The 18,484-nt window shown below is 44.2% G+C and overlaps 1 protein-coding gene across 1 annotated transcript in view; it reads left to right on the top strand.

The window, feature by feature from the left end:
* Window positions 1-18,484, top strand: part of WDFY3 (WD repeat and FYVE domain containing 3) — a 148,917-nt gene that overhangs the window by 35,444 nt on the left and 94,989 nt on the right. Inside the window, exons 13-19 of the mRNA XM_056855997.1 lie at window positions 4,024-4,201; window positions 6,321-6,535; window positions 8,883-8,995; window positions 10,582-10,813; window positions 12,368-12,468; window positions 12,967-13,185; window positions 14,273-14,454. Coding sequence (XP_056711975.1) covers window positions 4,024-4,201; window positions 6,321-6,535; window positions 8,883-8,995; window positions 10,582-10,813; window positions 12,368-12,468; window positions 12,967-13,185; window positions 14,273-14,454 — 1,240 coding nt within the window. The remainder of the gene's footprint in view (window positions 1-4,023; window positions 4,202-6,320; window positions 6,536-8,882; window positions 8,996-10,581; window positions 10,814-12,367; window positions 12,469-12,966; window positions 13,186-14,272; window positions 14,455-18,484) is intronic.

Raw genomic sequence — 18,484 nt, 5'->3', positions numbered from 1 at the left:
TTAGTATGAAGAATTGTGGGTGGCATTGGTTCTGCTTACATATACCAACTGATGGGCCTCTTTGTGATCCTTGCTTAAATAATTAGGACCTTTTCCTGCAGAACCAAAGCATCATGTTCTGTGTTTGCTTTTAAGTGGCCTTGAATGCACTCTGTGCAGATTTGTAGTTTGTGCTGTGGTCTTGGTGACAGACAGATGGTGTGCAAACAGAGCTGCCCAAAAAGTGCTGGGGGGGGGGTAGAAAGGGTTAAGTGTGTCCTTCTAAGCCTGCTTTCTTAAAAAATGTCATTAACAGACTCTTTAATAATATGGGTTTCCCTGTTGTCACAGGTCAATGGCCCTTTTCAGGACCAAGGATCACGCAAGACATGCTATGTGCTGGTGGAAGCCAACTTAACTATTCTGGTTGCTGTAGTTAACATCTCAGTTGTTGATTCTAGATTGAAGCCGACTTAATGGACATATATTACTTTTATAATAACATAAGGCATGAAACATTGGGTTGATTGAAATACCAGCTCTCCCTGTGGGGGATTTATATTGGCACTATTGATGCTTGGATGCAAAATGAAATTTAAGTTCAGCATGTTAAAATATTTTAATTGTATATGATTGGATGAATTTTAATGGATATGTATATTGACTTCTTCTGACTGTGGGATTGTATGGTAGTTAAATTGTGGAACTCCCTGCCCCAGAAATGTGGTGATGGCTGCCAACTGGGAAGGCTTTAAGAGGGAAGTGGACATGTTCATGGAGGATGAGGCTTTTCATGACTACCAGTCAAAATGGATACAAGTCATGATGCATACCTATTCTCTCCAGGATCAGAGGAGCATGCCTGTTATATTAGGTGCTTTGGAACACAGGCAGGATAATGCTGCTGCAGTCATTATGTTTGTGGGCTTCCTGGAGGCACCTGGTTGGCCACTGTGTGAACAGATTGCTGGACTTGATGGACTTTGGTCTGATCCAGCATGGCCTTTCTTATGTTCTTATGGTACCTAAAGGTGTACAGAAGGTAGTACATTCCTTCTGTGCCCCATGTCCATTGGCCTGTGTGGTTCTGCAGGGTTCCATCTTCTCCCCCATGCAATTTGATTGATTGATTGATTGATTGATAGATAGATCATCAGGAGGTATGGGCTGCAGGGTCCCCAACAGGTGGATGATATCCAGCTTTACCTTTCTTTTCCACCTTATTCCGAGGAAGCTTTAGATGGTGCTTGAAGTCAATAATGAATTGAATGAGGGTGAACAGAGTGAAAATCCTGACAAGGCACAGGTTTTCTGGGTTAGAAAGGCAGACCAAGGACCTGAGACCTCTGCTGCCTTGGATGAGGTTATACCCCCCTTGAATAGCCAGGTTCATAGCTTGGGAGTGCTGCTTGACACAGCAGTCACTTTAGAAAACCGGGGGGGGGGGGCAGTGGCTCAGGGCGCTTTCACCCCATTTTGGCTGATGAATCGACTGCACCTGTTCCTGGTTCAGTAAGATCTAGCCCCAGTGATCCATGCCTTAGTTTTGTCTAGCCTGGACTAATGCAATACACCTGGGGCTATAATATGCCTATTATATTAGGTGCTGTGGAACACAGGCAGGATAATGCTGCTGCAGTCATCTTGTTTGTGGGCTTCCTAGAGGCACCTAGTTGGCCACTGTGTGAACAGACTGCTGGACTTGATGGGCCTTGGTCTGATCCAGCATGGCTTCTCTTATGTTCTTATGGAGGAGAGGGCTATCCATGGCTACTAGTTAAAATGGATACTAGTCATGATGCATGCCTATTCTCTGCAGGATCAGAGAAGCATGCCTATTATATTAGGTGCTGTGGAACACAGGCAGGGCAATGCTGCTGCAGTTGTCTTGTTTGGGGGCTTCCTAGAGGCACCTGGTCGGCCACTGTGTGAACAGACCGCTGGACTTGATGGACCTTGGTCTGATCCAGCATGGCCTTTCTTATGTTCTTATTCTTGAAGAGCATTCAGAAGCTGCACTAGTGCAGAATGCTGTGGCTAGACTGCTGGTCAGGGCCAGCTGCCGCGAGCATGTGACTCCACACTGTAGCAAATGCACTGACTTTGGATCCACGCTGGAGCCCAATTCAATGCGTTGATTTTGTCTTTTAAAGTCTAAATGGCTTATGACCAGGGTGTCTGAAGGTCAGTCTTCTGTATGTTCCTGCCTGGAAGCCAAGATCATAGGGAGAGGCCTTCCTAACTGTCCCACCAATCAAAGAAGTTTGTCTGGTGGGTACACAAGAGAGGGCCTTTTCGGTGGCGACCCCACGATTATGGAACAACCTCCCCAGGGAGGTGTGCCTGCCCACCCCCTTTGGTCTTTAGAAGGTGATTGAAGGCAGTTTTATTTAGGACTGCATTTGACTAATTTAGTTTTTTATTTTTTGGCAGTGCTAATTTGTGATTTTAAATTCTAGTCCTTAGTGTGTGTATTTTAAAAAAATAATGGTTGTTTATGTACATTGTAAACTGCCTGGAGTGTGCCGCAAGGTGGAAAGTTGGCTAATAAATATTTTAAATAGAGAAATTTAAAAACTAGAGAAATATAAAAACAACTCCTAAAACCTTTTTACTAAACCTGTACCAATTCAGATTTTATGTATTTCTCAAAGATAATGGGTGTGTGCCTCACAGATTGATTTCCCTCCCCTTCCTCCAGTTTTATCTTAAAAATAATTATGTTTAAAACTGAAATGTTATTGCTTGTGAATGATCCCCTTTGGATGAATGGGGAAATGAAAGCACAATATACCCGGGCTTATAGGGGTTGTAGTGATCACAAATTGGTTGTATCTATCATCCTAATATACCATTTTCTGTATAGAAAATCCACTATATTAGTGTTCGGGTTCAGTTGACCACAAGTGCAAAATTTGGTTATCAGAATACAATTTAGTGTGGTCAGTTCTTGTAGGTTATCCGGGCTGTGTGACCGTGGTCTTGGTATTTTCTTTCCTGACGTTTCGCCAGCAGCTGTGGCAGGCATCTTCAGAGGAGTAACACTGAAGGACAGTGTCCTAACATAGAAGGACAGTGTTACTGAGTGACACTGTCCTTCAGTGTTACTCCTCTGATGATGCCTGCCGCAGCTGCTGGCGAAACGTCAGAAAAGAAAATACCAAGACCACGGTCACACAGCCCGGATAACCTACAAGAACTGATGAACTCTGACCGTGAAAGCCTTCAACAATAATTTGGTGTGGCTTTGTATTCTTTATGCAGTAGTTAACACTTTGATAGTGGGAAGGTTCAGTGCCTTTTTAAAAATGCAAGATTGTGTTTTAACAAGGCTGTTCCCCCCCCCAAATATCATATCTCAATAGCTGATTAATTTTAAGATAGTGGTTAAGGTAGTAGAAAATTAAATTGGCATTCTAGGAGAGAACCTACCTACCTTCTACATTCTAGGAGAGAACCTACCTACCCTGGAGTTGCATATTACCAGTTTGAACTTGGGTATTGGATGAGAGACCACCAAGGAATTCCAGGGTCGCTTTGCAGAAGGCAGTGGCAACCCACCTCTGTTATTGTCTTGCCTTGAAAACCCTACTGGCTTGCCATAATTTGGCTACGATTTGACAGCGCTTTACTTAAACACACAGACATTACCCAAACCCATAAAATTCTAGGTTGTGAATACTAGAATGGGAGGGGCCGTGGCTCAGTGGTAGAGCATCTGCTTGGCATGCAGAAGGTCCCAGGTTCAATCCCCTGCATCTCCAGTTAAAGGGACTAGGCAGGTAGGTGATGTTTAAGACCTCTGCCTGAGACCCTGGAGAGCTGCTGGCGGTCTGAGTAGACAATACTGACTTCGATGGATCGAGGGTCTGATTCAGTATAAGGCAGCTTCATGTGTTCATAGAAGATGACCAGCTTGATTGCATAAAGTAATACAGTTGCAGTCTTTGGTGTGCTTCATTCAACTGCTGAATATTTTTTTCCATAAACCTCATAATTGCATATGAATTAAAGGTCTCCTATTTTCCCTCCCCCTTCTCTTAGGCATGCGTATCATTGTTCTTCAACCCCACCAGTATTCCCTCCCAAAAATTCTGGGGATTTGAAACTGCACAAAGGAACGGTGCCTCTGCAGAGCTTGGATGCAGTCATTATTCACCCTGGAGCAATGCTCTCCATGCTAGACCTCCTAGTCTCAGTTGGATCAACTACACAGCCAGAAGTAAGAGTTCTTTCGTGTATATAATTTAAACTGGGGGGGGGGGGATCAAGCGCTATAACAAAAGTAATAAAGGAATCCATCTTTTTAAAGTGGTTTAACTTGAATGAATGGCCTTGCGTTGGGGTTGGGTAGCCTTTCTACTGGTGTGAGAGGGAGGAAGTGCAGTCTCGGTTAATTTTCCCTCTTCAGCGCGGTGTAGTGGTTAAGAGCGGCGGTTTGGAGCAGTGGACTCTGATCTGGAGAACCGGGTTTGATTCCCCACTCTTCCACATCAGTGGCAGAGGTTAATGGGGTGACCTGGATTTGTTTCCCCACTCCTACACATGAAGCCATCTTGGTGACCTTGGGCTAGTCACAGCTCTCTCAGCCCCACCTACCTCGCAGGGTGTCTGTTGTGGGGAGGGGAGGGTTTGATTGTAAACTGGTTTGAGTCTTCCTTAAGTGGTAGAGAAAGTCAGCATATAAAAACCAACTTTTTTTCTTCTTCATCTTAAAGTGGTTTAATTTGGAAGAATGGCCTTGTGTTGGTGTTGCTAACCTTTCTACTGGCGTGAGAGGGAGGATGTGCAGTCCCAGTTAATTTTCCCTCTTCATGGCAGCCACTTGTCCTATGTTCCTTTTTGTTCACATGGGTCCCGTGATTGCCAGCACAACCTTTGGGGGAGGGGTAGAATGGGGCCCCTTCCCTCTTGAGGCAGTGGAAAAACTGGTCACATCCAGCCCCTTAAGTTTAATGGTTTCAAATAACACTGAATTCAGTTAGGAGGCAGGGGATTTGAATCTTACCATATTCCTGGTTAGGATCCATTTTGAAATTTGGCATGAAGGTGCCTCAAAAGCAGTTTGTGTGTGTGGAGGGGTAGGGTTGTCAATCTCCAGGTACTAGCTTGGGATCTCCTGCTATTACAACTGATCTCCAGCCGATAGAGAGCAGTTCCTCTGGAGAAAATGGCCACTTTGGCAATTGGACTCTATGGCATTGAAGTCCCTCCCCAAACCCCACTCTCCTCAGGCTCCACCCCCCAAAAACCTCCTGCCAGTGGCAAAGAGGGACCTGTCAACCCTGGGGGGGGGGCATTGCTTAAAAAGCAGTCTGTAATCTGGTTATGGGAGCTGCTGTTCGAAGAAGAAAAGTCAAGTGTTTGGGCTTGCCTAAAGTAGCTCACTGGATCACAGCCATTGTATACAAATAAAAAAAGCACATGCCTAATTGGGAACTGGAGCCTGTTCCCCAGAATCCGATGCCAATATTTTGATACTATCTGGCAGCCATATTGGAAGAGCCAACAGTAATAAAAAGCTGACATTTCTAACAAATGAATCCTGGGATTTTTTAAACTTAGTGCAAGCATAGGAGTACAGTATGAGGCTTATATTGTCACATGTGATGAAAAGACTGTTGGTTGGTGGTGTGAAAACAGAGTTGGTGAGTATGCTATCCTGTCCTCCCTCCAAGGAGTTCAGGGCAATCTGCGCAGTTCTCCCCCTCCTCTTTTTTTATCCTCATAACATCCCTATGAAGTTGGTTAGGCATAGAGAAAACGTCTGGCCCAAGGTCAGCGAGTGAGCTTCGTGGCTCATTGGGGATTTGAATACAAGACTCCCTAGTCCTAGACCAGCGGTTCCCAAACTGTGCTCTGCGGGTCACTTGGTGCTCCGCGAAACATATCCTAGTGCTTCCTGAAGAGATTGGAAAGAAAAATGCTACTGTCATTCGGTTTAGTATATAGGTACTAGGTGAAAATTAGTGCTCTGTGACAAATTTCTCTCCTGAAAAGTGCTCCATGACTCAAAAAGTTTGAGAACCGCAGTCCTAGATTGATGCCCTGGCCACTGTTTCACGCTGTAGAGTATTCTTTCCATTTATAAAATAGTTCATGCTGTCTTTGAAACAGATAAAACTTCAATCAGAACTGATCTGGATGCATCTCAGTATACAAAGAGCGACTTTAGGCACACGGAAGAGTTTGTGCTTACCTAATCACCAACTTTTTTTGCGTTTGAGCAGCAGACCAAAAACTCAAGCCATCAGCCATGCAGGGAACACTTCTGTTAACATCTTATTACTGAACTCTGTATTGTTGTGTAATTTTTTCTTTTTTTGCACGGCACCATGTAGCACTCTCTGGATCTTCAGCTCGCAGTGGCCAACATCTTGCAGTCTCTGGTGCACACAGAAAGAAACCAGCAAGTCATGTGCGAAGCTGGACTCCACGCTCGGCTTCTCCAGAGATGTAGCGCCGCTCTGGCCGACGAAGACCATCCCTTGCATCCGCCCCTCCAGAGGATGTTTGAAAGGCTGGCCTCTCAAGCGCTGGAACCAGTGGTTCTGAGGTCAGTGAGAAGGATCAGTTTAAGATCCGTGCTTATTTGATACCAGCATGGTGTCGTGGTTAAGAGCGGTGGTTTGGAGCAGCGGACTCTGGTCTAGAGAGCCGGGTTTGATTCCCCACTCCTTCACATGAGTGGCGGGTGCTAATCTGGTGAACCGGGTTGCTTTCCCCACTCCTCCACATGAAGCCAGCTGGGTGACCTTGGGCTAGTGACAGCTCTCAGCCTCACCTACCTCACAGGGTATCTGCTGTGGGGAGGGGAAGGTGCTTGTAAGCTGGTTGGATTCTTCATTAAGTGGTAGAGAAAGTCGGCATATAAAAACCAACTACTCCTCCTCCTTCTCCTCCTCCTCCCTCTCCCTCTCCTCCTTCTAGCATGGGTGCTTGGAATTCTTTAGAGCAAAAGGAAAATGAATTGGTTTGAAATCAGTGTTGTTGGGCGAGCATAACCTTACTACCTTTCTTATGAGTGTTTCCTGTCGCTCACGCTACTGAGGCAGGGAGGTCCTCAGCTTTCTTAAATCTCCAGCTCCTTTTGGAATTTGGAGAGGAGGTAGTTGGTGGGCAGCACAGCAAAATGGCTGCCGTGGGGGCTGGGTCAAATCACATAATGTTGGGAGGTTCCATGAAATGAAGGAGTGGCATCATTTTGTTGCACAACACAAAAATGCCTTTAAACCCTGTTGGTGACAGTGAAATTTACTTTCAAGTAGACATGCCTAGCACGGTACTGACCGGTGTTTTTCACACTTTCTTGAGCATAGGTTCGTTGAACTCAGACTTCATTCTGAGTAACCATATAATGGATTTGACTGTAAATTTACATGTAAACTTTTTTATTAGTCTCTCTAAACCGTATACACTCTCATTTTAAATAAACTAGTATAATTTATTAAGTTCTGTTGTTCCAACTTAGGCACTTTGATTTGCCCTGATCGAGCTAGTGGCGTGTGGGCATAGAAGCAGTGTTTTACGGATAACCTTACAGTCTGGTTGTGATCGTGTTGTTTCTCCCACATGCTCATGGAACCCTTTAAAAACCTCTAATATCTCATTGTTCCATCTGTTTGGCAAGGGTGGAGTAGGCAAGCTGGCTGTATTTCCTGGGACTGGAGGGCCAAAAAGCTTGCTTGGCTTGCTTTCCATTCTTCCTGTTCCCTCTTCCCCACTGGTTTTCTTTGTGTTCTTAGGGGAGGGCCTGTGGCTTAGTGGGTAGAGCATCTGCTTGGCATGCTGAAGGTCCCAGGTTCAATCCCTGGCACCTCCAGTTAATGATCACGTAGTCAATAATATGAAGTATCTCCATCTGATACCCTGGAGAACTGCTGTTATTCTGAGTAGACAATGCTGACCTTGATGGTCCAATGGTCTGATTCAGTATAAGGAAGCTTCTTCTCTTCATTGAGTTTTCTTTTTTCTTTTTTTTGCACATCTTTGGGGCTCCCCCACCTGTTGGTAGAGACATGTTCCTTCCTTTTGGAATCCAGTACATCTGCAGATTACCTATCTACTTTATTAATAGGCAAATGATAGGCAACATGAGAAGAATTAAATAAACTCAAACATGTTGTTTATTTGCTATCTTAAGTGTATCATAGATTTAATTGGACTAGACACCTTTCTTAGCTATTGGCAGTTTAGAGCCCTGTTGAAGAATTTTGCCGTCATTCATTCAGACTCCTGCTAATGTGAGCCAAAAAACATGCTTGTAGAAATGGAAATGAAAAAGCTGGTAATCTTGGGAGTCTTAAAAAGAACTTGTACACTGCTGTGTTTCTAATAACTGGCTGGCTGGTCTGAATTCATAGTATTTTGAAATCCAGCACTTGGTGGTCTCGTCTGTATATTCTCATCTGTTTCTACACCTCGTACATTTTCCTAACGTTCATATATAACTAGGTCAGTAGGCTTATTGTGCACTCCTAAGCAGGAGTTGCTTCCTTCTAAGCCCTCTGATGTCAGTGCACTTAGAAAGGGGTAAGTTGTCTTAGGATAGAGTCCTAGATGATCCCTGAAATCGACTGGACCCTTGCCAAGCAGATGTAAATGGCTGACGTTTCACCACTCTTGGTAGTCTGTTCTTGTTAGAGAAAAAACAAGCTTAGTAATAAGACTTCATGTAAACACTAGCTGTTGATATCCTATGCAACCAAACAGTTTTAGAAAGGCTGATTTATATTTAAATGAGGTTTCCTTCGTATTTTGTTTTACTTCCTGAACCAGTTAATTGAATGCATTCTGAGAAGGCATATGTATTTGATTTCACATACCTGTCTAAAAGGAAATGCAAACTATCTTGAAGCCTGTCTTTCCATCTCTCTCTTTCTGTCACTCTCTTCTTTTAACAGGGAATTTTTACGTTTGGGAAATCCTCTGAATTGTGGAGCCTGGGACAAAAAGCTGTTGAAACGATACAGAGTGCATAAGCCAAGCTCATTAAGTTATGAGCCAGAGATGAGAAGTAAGTGTTCAGGTGTTTGAAACAGGTTGTTTATTTTATTTTTTCATTTCCAAAATTTATGCCCTGCCTTTCTGTCCTCATCAGGTGGCTAACAAATTAAAAACATACATAATAAAGCATGGCTTAAAAACCATTAAAACCAAACACAAACACTTCATTAAAACCAAGCTAAAAGGCACGTGAGCCCGGTGGCACAGAGCGGTGAGCTGCAGGACTGCAGTCAAAAGCTCTACTCGTGACCTGAGTTCAATCCCGACGGAAGCCGGTTTCAAGTAGCCAGCAAATGAGTCCCTAGCTTGCTGGGGGTGAAGTGTAGACGACTGGGGAAGGCACTGGCAAACCACCCCGTAAACATAGTCTGCCTAGTAAACGTCGGGATGTGGCGTCATCCCATGGTTCGGTACTGACCCGGTACTTTCACAGAGAATTACATTTACCTTAAAATACACATCGAAAAAGATAAAAAACAATTTGGGGGAATTCAAGCTTGAGAAGGAGGGGGGCTTGAAGTGTAAACTTGCCTCCTTAATCATGGTTAAGGGATGGGCTGTATTCTGTCTGCACTGGCCCACTGCCTTAATGCTGCTGAGGAATAGTAAGTAATACCATGGAAATACCTCTGAGTCCTTTTTCCATTTGAATTTAGAGCACAGTTCCTTTTTGTCTCCTGCTGACTGGAAACCAGCAAGTTTATATGGTAAAATCATGCCTTGCATACAGAACTGTATACTTTTTGTTTGAAGGTAATATCTAGACTAGAGGCTACCCTGTTTTCAGCGTTCAGATTTGTTTTACTGATATTAAATCCATTAAGAATTGACTGTGCTTAACTTGAATCGAAACAAAGGGAGCCAGATTTTTCCTTTTGAACTCAGTTCGCAGCCAAGCCAGCATTGCAGAATTCCAGTTTGTTGTACTGTATTGACTTGGTTGGGACTTGGCTGGTTTAACTTTGAATACTTCCATTTAAAAAAGATTGTGCTGTTTGTCACTGTATTTAGAATCTTTTGTGTTTGTGTGAATGAAACTCCTTTTAGTTTTGTGGGGCTGATTTCACAAGCAGTTGTTTAAATCTGGATACAAGCAGTTGTTTTTAATCTGGATACTGCTTCATTAAAAGAAGCTTGCAGGAAACGAAAGCCATGATCTTAGTATTGTACAGCGTTTGCATCAGGCTTGCTAGCAGCCTCATCCTGTGAATTAAATCCGATTCTCTTAAATTTTGGGATGTTATAGGTAAAAGGTAAACGTCCCCTGTGCAAGCACCGGGTCATTCCTGACCCATGGGGTGATGTCACATCCCGACGTTTCCAAGGCAGACTTTGTTTGCGGGGTGGTTTGCCAGTGCCTTCCCCAGTCATCTCCCCTTTACCCCCAGCAAACTGGGTACTCATTTTACTGACCTCGGAAGGATGGAAGGCTGAGTCGACCTTGAGCTGGCTACCTGAAACTGACTTATAGGAAGAAATAAAAAAATGCTTTTGGCCTTTCTTTGCATTGGGGTTCCAACATGGCGATAAGCAGTGTGATGTGATGAATCTACTAATCTGAAAAAATCTTGTTTTGTTTCTCGGCTTCTACTGTAGATAGCATGGTTACATCAATGGAAGGTCTGGGTACTGACTGTGTGTTCAGCTTACATGAAGATAATCACTACAGGATAAGCAAAAGCCTTTTGAAACCAGCAGAAGGAAGCACAGTGCCCCTGACAAGAGTGAAGTGTTTGGTCTCCATGACAACCCCACATGATATTAGGCTTCATGGATCGTCAGTTACTCCAGCATTTATTGAATTTGACACGTCTCTTGAAGGGTTCGGGTAAGGTCTTTGCTAAGGCTCATATCTTCTTCATTTTTTTTGTTTCAAAGGGATGTTTCTAATTACTAATGCACCACTTTGATTGTAAAACAATTAATTGCGCCTTGGACGCCTGCCCTGATAGATCACTGGTTCCTCAAAGACAAGAGTCCAGTAGCACCTTAAAGACTAACAAAAATATTTTCTGGCAGGGTATGAGCTTTCGTGAGCCACAGCTCACTTATTCAGATACAGCTAGAATGTGAATTCACATTCTAGCTGTATCTGAAGAAGTGAGCTGTGGCTCACGAAAGCTCATACCCTGCCAGAAAATATTTTTGTTAGTCTTCAAGGTGCTACTGGACTCTTGCTCTTTTCTACTACTGCAGACAGACTAACACTGTGAATTATCCTCAAAGACAAGTATGGACTAAGTAGATAGGGTGTGTGTGGGTGACATTGCCCCCCCTCCCCTGTTTTTTTTAAAAGGTTCCTTCCTTCCCAGTGAAGTGTTACCACGTTGTGAACGTAGGAAGAGTTGGTTGAAGGGGCTAATGCTAGAAGCTAGCATTGTGTAGCAGCAGCACAGTCCTTGACACAAATCCCTGGGGAGCCCAAAACTCTGCTTCTGGAATCCTAAGAAATATTAGCGAATATGAGGGTTGCCACCACACACACACACAGGTGGAGGAGAGATGGAAGCTGTGAAAAAATTATTTTGGACTCCATGCATAAAAGCAACTTTGCAGGCCCCCATCTGCGAGACAGCGAAGAGGATTCTTCTGAAATTCCTGCTTATGCCTCACCTGCCTGTACCTATCCTTAGAAGAAGAAGAAGAGTTGGTTTTTATATGCCGACTTTCTCTACCACTTAAGGAAGAATCAAACTGGCTTACAATCCCCTTCCCCTCCCCACAACAGACACCCTGTGAGGTAGGTGGGGCTGAGAGAGCTGTGACTAGCCCAAGGTCACCCAGCTGGCTTCATGTGTAGGAGAGGGGAAACAAATCCAGCTCACCAGATTAGCCTCTGCCGCTCATGTGGAGGAATGGGGAATCAAACCCGGTTCTCCAGATTAGAGTCCACCTCTCTTAACCACTACACCATGCTGGCTCTCCTTAGTGCCCCATGAAATCCCTGGTGCCTCCCAGACTGCCCCTGCCGTTGATGCTGAGGGTCGTGTCTGTCAGCCTGCAGTGCCCCCTTCCAGTGCTTGTGTTCTTGGCGCAGCCATGCTCCAAAGAGTACTTGTAATAACACAGGCCCCTTTTCCGCTAGAGATGCAGATTCACAGATCTCTTCCGACATGCGCTTCAGGCATTTTAGGAATCGCAGGTTCGTGTAGACAGCTGAGACAAGGCTAGGTCATGCACTGCTTGCTGTGAGATATGGCTGGCTCTTGTAAAAAAAAAAATTATAATTCCTGATTCAAATTTCACACCTTTACTCTAAAAAGTTAACACGGAAGAAGCAGGCGTTCGGGCTCGCTTGCTTTGAGTGGTGTTTATCGTCTTGCCAAATCATGTTCAGTTACAGAACTGTTAACTTCTAATGAATTTTTTCTCTGTTTAACAGTTGTCTGTTCTTGCCAAGTTTGGCACCTCACAATGCACCAACCAACAACGTTGTTACGACAGGTCTTACAGACGGCACAGTGGTCAGTGGAATTGGGACTGGTAAGTCCTTCAGCTTAGCCATGTCAGATGGGTTTAATGCTTTTGGCCTCTTCTGAAAATAAATCTGTGCTTAAAAGGTTCCGTTCACTTTTGTTTTAACTGGTGCAAACACACTAGTCCTCTTGCAAGATCTAGAAATGTACACCATTGCACAAGAAAGGCAAATACGATGAATTCCCTAATTTTTTTTTGCTGCTAGTGCTGCCATTCTCTATCAGATGAAAGGCCATGGTTAACATGAACACAGAAAGAAGCAGAAGAGTTAGTTCCCATTAAAAACAAGATTTCATCAGTTTTTTAACCAGACTGGGGTGGATGGGGTGGTGGTGGGAGGAAGGTGTTTTAATACTTTATTTCATATACGTATGGTAACAATAAGCAGTGTTAATGTCTTGCTATGTTAAAGTAGACAGTTAAGGAAGAAACTGCACAAACAATAATTATGTCAGCCTTCATATCCAAGTTGAAGTGTTGCGTGTGTTTTATTCCCCTTTATAGGAGAGAGGCTTTTCCCGCCGCCATCTGGGCTGAGCTATTCCAGCTGGTTTTGCATAGAACATTTTAGCACATCCCCAAATCATCATCCCGTCAGGCTTCTTACAGTTGTGAGACGAGCAAACAGCTCAGAGCAGCACTACGTGTGCCTTGCCATAGTTCTCTCTGCAAAAGACCGGTCACTGATTGTATCAACTAAGGAAGAGCTACTTCAGAACTATGGTATTCCTCATGCTGTATTGCATACATTCTTTGGAAACGTGACAGGTGTTTTTAGAGAAAGCTTTTACTACTGTATTCTAGCACCAAATGATTTACATAGTAAATGAAAACTGATATTCTTTAACTTTCCTGTAACTTTAGGGGGGTTGTGGTTTAATGTTCTAAATGTACACCAAACCTCAGCAGTATAGACTCAGTCTGTTACGGTGTGCCAGTGTACTTAATGTGAAAGTTTTAATACCTTAAAATTTTGTTCTGTGTTGGGGAGGGGCTGTAGCTCAGTGAGAGAGCATCTACTTGGCATGCAGAAGGTCCCAGGTTCGATCCCCGGCTTCTCCAGTTAAAGGGACTAGGCAAGTAAGTGATGTGAAAGACCTCTGCCTGAGACCCTGGAGAGCTGCTGCCAGTCTGAGTAGACAGCACTGACTTCGATGGACCAAGGGTCTGATTCAGTATAAGGCAGCTTCATGTGTTCATGAGATTTCTCTATTACGTCTTGATATCCTTGAGGCTAGTCTGTTGTTGTCCGTGTGCTGTATATCTGATTGCTCCTGATGCAAAGTGCAGATGATGCAGAACTAGAATAATAGATTTGGAAGGGGTCACCAGGGTAATCTAGTCCAACCCCCAGCGCAATGCAGGAAATTCCAAACTACCTCCCCCCACACCCCCAGTGACCCCTACTTCATGCCCAGAAGATGGCCAAGATGCCCTCCCTCTCATGATCTGCCTAAGGTCACAGAATCAGCATTGCTGACAGATGGCCATCTAGCCTCTGCTTAAAAACCTCCAGAAAAGGAGCGCTTACCACCTCTCGAGGAAGCCTGTTCCTCTGAGGAACTGCTCTAACTGTTAGAAAATTCTTCCTGATGTCTAGACGGAAACTCTTTTGATTTAATTTCAACCCATTGGTTCTGGTCCGACCTTCTGGGGCAACAGAGAACAACTCGGTACCCTCCTCTACATGACAGCCCTTCAAGTACTTGAAGATGAACTAGTTCCTGCCCCACAGTCAATTCCATGGAGTATATTTATGCATGAGGCATCCGGATCTCCCACACTAATGCTTTTTTTTTTTTGTCCTCAGTTGACGATTTCAGCGAAGAATCCTCCTGCTACGAAATTCTCCCTTGCTGCGCTCGGTTTCGTTGCGGTGAACACATCATTGAAGGCCAGTGGCACCACATGGTTCTGGTGATGAGCAAAGGCATGTTGAAAAACAGCACTGCTGCCCTCTACATTGACGGGCAGCTCATTAACACGGTCAAGGTATGCTGAATGTTTTAATTCTTACTGAGCTAGTGCGTTCGAGAACTCCGAAGCACCATGTGTAGGCTGTGTATTCTTAACTTTTTCTTTTTAAAATATTTTATTACACAATAGAATAGAAGCAATATGCAACGATATATATATATGACATACACAATATATGTAAAATATAATAAGAACTGGATTTCAAAATTAGAAAATGCTCTGGAAAAAATCTGGGCCTTGTTAGTGGCTTCCTAGAGGCACCTGGTTGGCCACTGTGTGAACAGACTGCTGGACTTGATGGGCCTTGGTCTGATCCAGCAGGGCCTTTCTTATGTTCTTATGGGCCTGAATTACAGAACTGAATGATACAATTATCAGTGCCAGTGTAATTGACCCTCCAGTCTAATTCCTTAAAATCAGTGTACAGACTCTGCGGAATATTGATTTTAAGATTAAATTTGCATTTCTAAGGCCACATATATACTGAAACTTGGACAAATGGTTTTAATTTTATGGTTAGTGTAGGATAATAAAAGTTTTATATTTCTTACCTACAGCCTGTGCATTGCTTTTTGGCTGTATGGAATTCCCTGGTCTCTAGGATTTTGAACACCTCGTGGCAAACATAAGCATTTTAATACAGATAAGCAAGTTGCTAATTGTCCCATTGCCCTAGCCATTGAGGCAAACTGGGCAGCTGCCTGAGGTACTAACTTTTTCAAAACGGTACGCTCTTCAGTATTGTTTTGTATGTGTGGGGAAGGTGGAACCATTTGTTTCTCAGCTGAATTGTTTGGTCACAGAAAGGCTGCTGCTGCTCCGCACAGCATGAAAGTTCATGCTACTGGCAAGGATGGAGAGGAGAATCAATATTTTACAGTTTGTCAAGGTTTTGGGCTGATACAAATCCAGAGGGCTTTAAATTTAATCACACAGTGGCTTCCAGCTGATGGTGAAATGTTCATGGAAAGTAGGGGCGTCTCTCCAAACTGGACTGCAGAACTGCCATCCCTGCATGATGTGTGCAGACTGCTGGGCCAGTTTTCCTGGGTAGAGGGTGCCAACGGTAGGGTGGACAACTGAAAATGGGGAGAAGATAAGGATAGGTTGACTGGAGGATTGGATGGAAGGGGGGCAGGGAATGGGGAGAGACGGGGCTTTCGAGGGGAGGGGCTGTGGCTCAGTGGGAGAGCATCTGCTTGGCATGTAGAAGGTCCCAGGTTCAGTCCCCAGTATCTCCAATTAAAGAAACCAAGCAAGTAGGTGATGTGAAAGACCCTGGAAAGCTGCTACCAGTCTGAGTAGATAATACTGAGCCAGCGTGGTGTAGTGGTTAAGAGCGGTAGTTTGGAGCGGTGGACTCTGATCTGGTGAACCGGGTTGGTTTCCCCGCTCCTACACATGACGCCTGCTGGGTGACCTTGGACTAGTCACACTCTCAGCCTTGCCTACCTCACAGGGTGTCTGTTGTGGGGAGGGGAAGGGAAGGTGATTGTAATCTGGTTTGATTCTCCCTTAAGTGGTAGAGAAAGTTGGCATATAAAAAAAAGACTCTTCTTCTTTGGTGGATTAAGGGTCTGATTCAGTATAAAGCAGCTTCATGTGTTCATGTGAAGAAGGGAAAGAAGAAATAGTGGGCGAGAGGGAAATTCACCCTGCAAGTCCCTGCGAGTTCCCAAATTGATTGGCTGGAAGGATCATAGGAAAGTAGCTGGCGAAAACTCAGGCCAGGTGTGGAATACTTCGAATACTTGCCTTGCTGTTGCTGCACAGGTACCTGTAACCTGAACAGGAGTGGAGGGAGGGCAGCCTATATAATACCTCACCATGACTGACCAAATCCTGATGCTAGTCCCTACAAGGATCTCTGTCTGGAGATCAAACCCGGGTTATTGTGTCTGCTGCCAAAAGTCTCTTGTCTATCCAAGCATTTTAGAAATAAGGGCTCTGTGGCAGTAGTTTTGTAGCTTTTTCAAAGGCTGCCTACCTTTGGATACCTTTGGATACCTAGCCTTGTATCACATGCATCAGGAGGTTAGCAGAGAGGTTGTTCCGTCCCTTGCAATCCCAAGCATGGTGAAGCACCCACAGCCATAAACACAGTTCTCTAGCTTAGACAGGGCATTAAGAAAAGAACATGAGCTAGCAGAGCGTTACCCAGCATAATACAGTCTCGCTTGCCTGACATTTAGACGCAGTAATAAGAAACGCAAATGGTAAAGCTGGGTAGAAGATGTCCTTTAGATAAAATATTTCAAATTGGGACTCGTGCATTTGGGCAAGATGGTGTGTCCCTTGGCCGAGCTATTAGGTACTCAAATGGTTATCATGTTTCTGTAAAAATCAGGGGATATTTTTTGTTTGTTTGTGAGTGGTTACTTCTTTAAACCAATTAGCTGAAAGTGGGAGAGACCCATACCTATCCTTTATGATGTTAATAGTATAATATCCCCTTGCCCAGCTGAACAGCACGTTATATTGTTTCAAAACACTCTGGTCCCTTCCCCTCTTTTCTGTATTCCCTTTAAGCAAAATAAAATTAAAAAAAAAAACACTCTGGTGTAGTGCTTAGGAGCGGTGGACTGTAATCTTGAAAATGTTTTGTAGGCTAGTAACTTTTGTGGACTGTCTTCCAACATGGCACCCAGATGGGATGGAATTTGAGAACTGTTTTGTCTGGCCATATGTTTGGACTGAAGTCAAACCAGCGGGACATGGGAGCGTTCAGTCTGGAAAAGAGGAGGTCGAGGGGGGACATGATTGCTCTCTTTACGTATTTGAAGGGCTGTCACTTAGAGGAGGGCAGGGAGCTGTTCCTGTTGGCAGCAGAGGATAGGACTCACAATAATGGGTTTCAATTATGGGTAGAAAGGTAGTGGCTGGATATTTGGGATTTTATTTTTTTACAGTAAGAGTAGTTCAGCAGTGGAATCAGCTGCCTAGGGAGGTGGTGAGGTCCCCCTCACTGGCAGTCTTCAAGCAGCTGCTTTAGGCTGATCCTGCATTGACGAGGGGGTTGGACTAGATGGCCTGTATGGCTCCTTCCATCTCTGATTCCATGATTTTTAGACATTTTTACACATTTCTCGATGGAAGTAAATGTGAGGTGTATTAAAATATTTACTTTTTAAAAAAATCCAAATTGGAAGCAAAAGATAGAATCATAGAGTTGTAAGGGACCACCAGGGTCATCTAATCCAACCTCCTGCACACTGCACAAAATTCACAACTACCTCCCCCACACACCCCCAGTGACCCCTACTCCATGTCCAGAAGATGGCCAAGATGCCCTCCCTCTCATGATCTGCCTAAGGTCATAGCATCAGCATTGCTGACAGAATCAGAATCAGATAACCTTTATTGGCATGGCTGACAGATGGCCATATAACCTCTTCTTAAAAACCTCCAGGGAAGGAGCGCTTACCACCTCCCGAGGAAGCCTGTTCCACTGAGGAACCACTCTGTTAGAAAATTCTTCCTAATGTCTAGACGGAAACTCTTCCTAATGTCTAGACGGAAACTCTTTTGAATTAATTTCAACCCATGGGTACTGGTCCAACCTTACTGGGCAACAGAAAACAACTCGGCACCATCCTCTATATGTCAGCCCTTCAAGTACTTGAAGATGGTTATCATATCCCCTCTCAGTTTTCTCTTCTTCAGGCTAAACATACCCAGCTCCTTCAACCTTTCCTCATAGGGCTTGGTCTCCAGACCCCCCTCACCATGTTTGTCGCCCTCCTCTGGACATGTTCCAGCTTGTCTACATCCTTCTTAAATTGCGGTGCCCAAAACGGAACACACAGTACTCTAGGTGAGGTCTAACCCGAGCAGAGTAGAGCGATACCATCACTTCGCGTGATGTGGACACTATAGTCCAGTGCGACCCTTATGGGATACATTATCTAGAAATTTGTAATCGTAGTTGGGAGGAGTTTACCACACTTCATCTGAATTGCCCTAGTGGGTAGAGAGTGTTCTGTTCTACAGCAAAAGTCTTGCAAAGAATAAAGCCCAGCGTTGTTTATTTATGAAGCAGATACCT

Source organism: Euleptes europaea, chromosome 9, assembly GCF_029931775.1.
Source record: "Euleptes europaea isolate rEulEur1 chromosome 9, rEulEur1.hap1, whole genome shotgun sequence".
Lineage (NCBI taxonomy): Eukaryota > Metazoa > Chordata > Lepidosauria > Squamata > Sphaerodactylidae > Euleptes > Euleptes europaea.
Note: the sequence above shows the minus strand (reverse complement) of the source record. Positions and strands in the feature narration are given on the sequence as shown.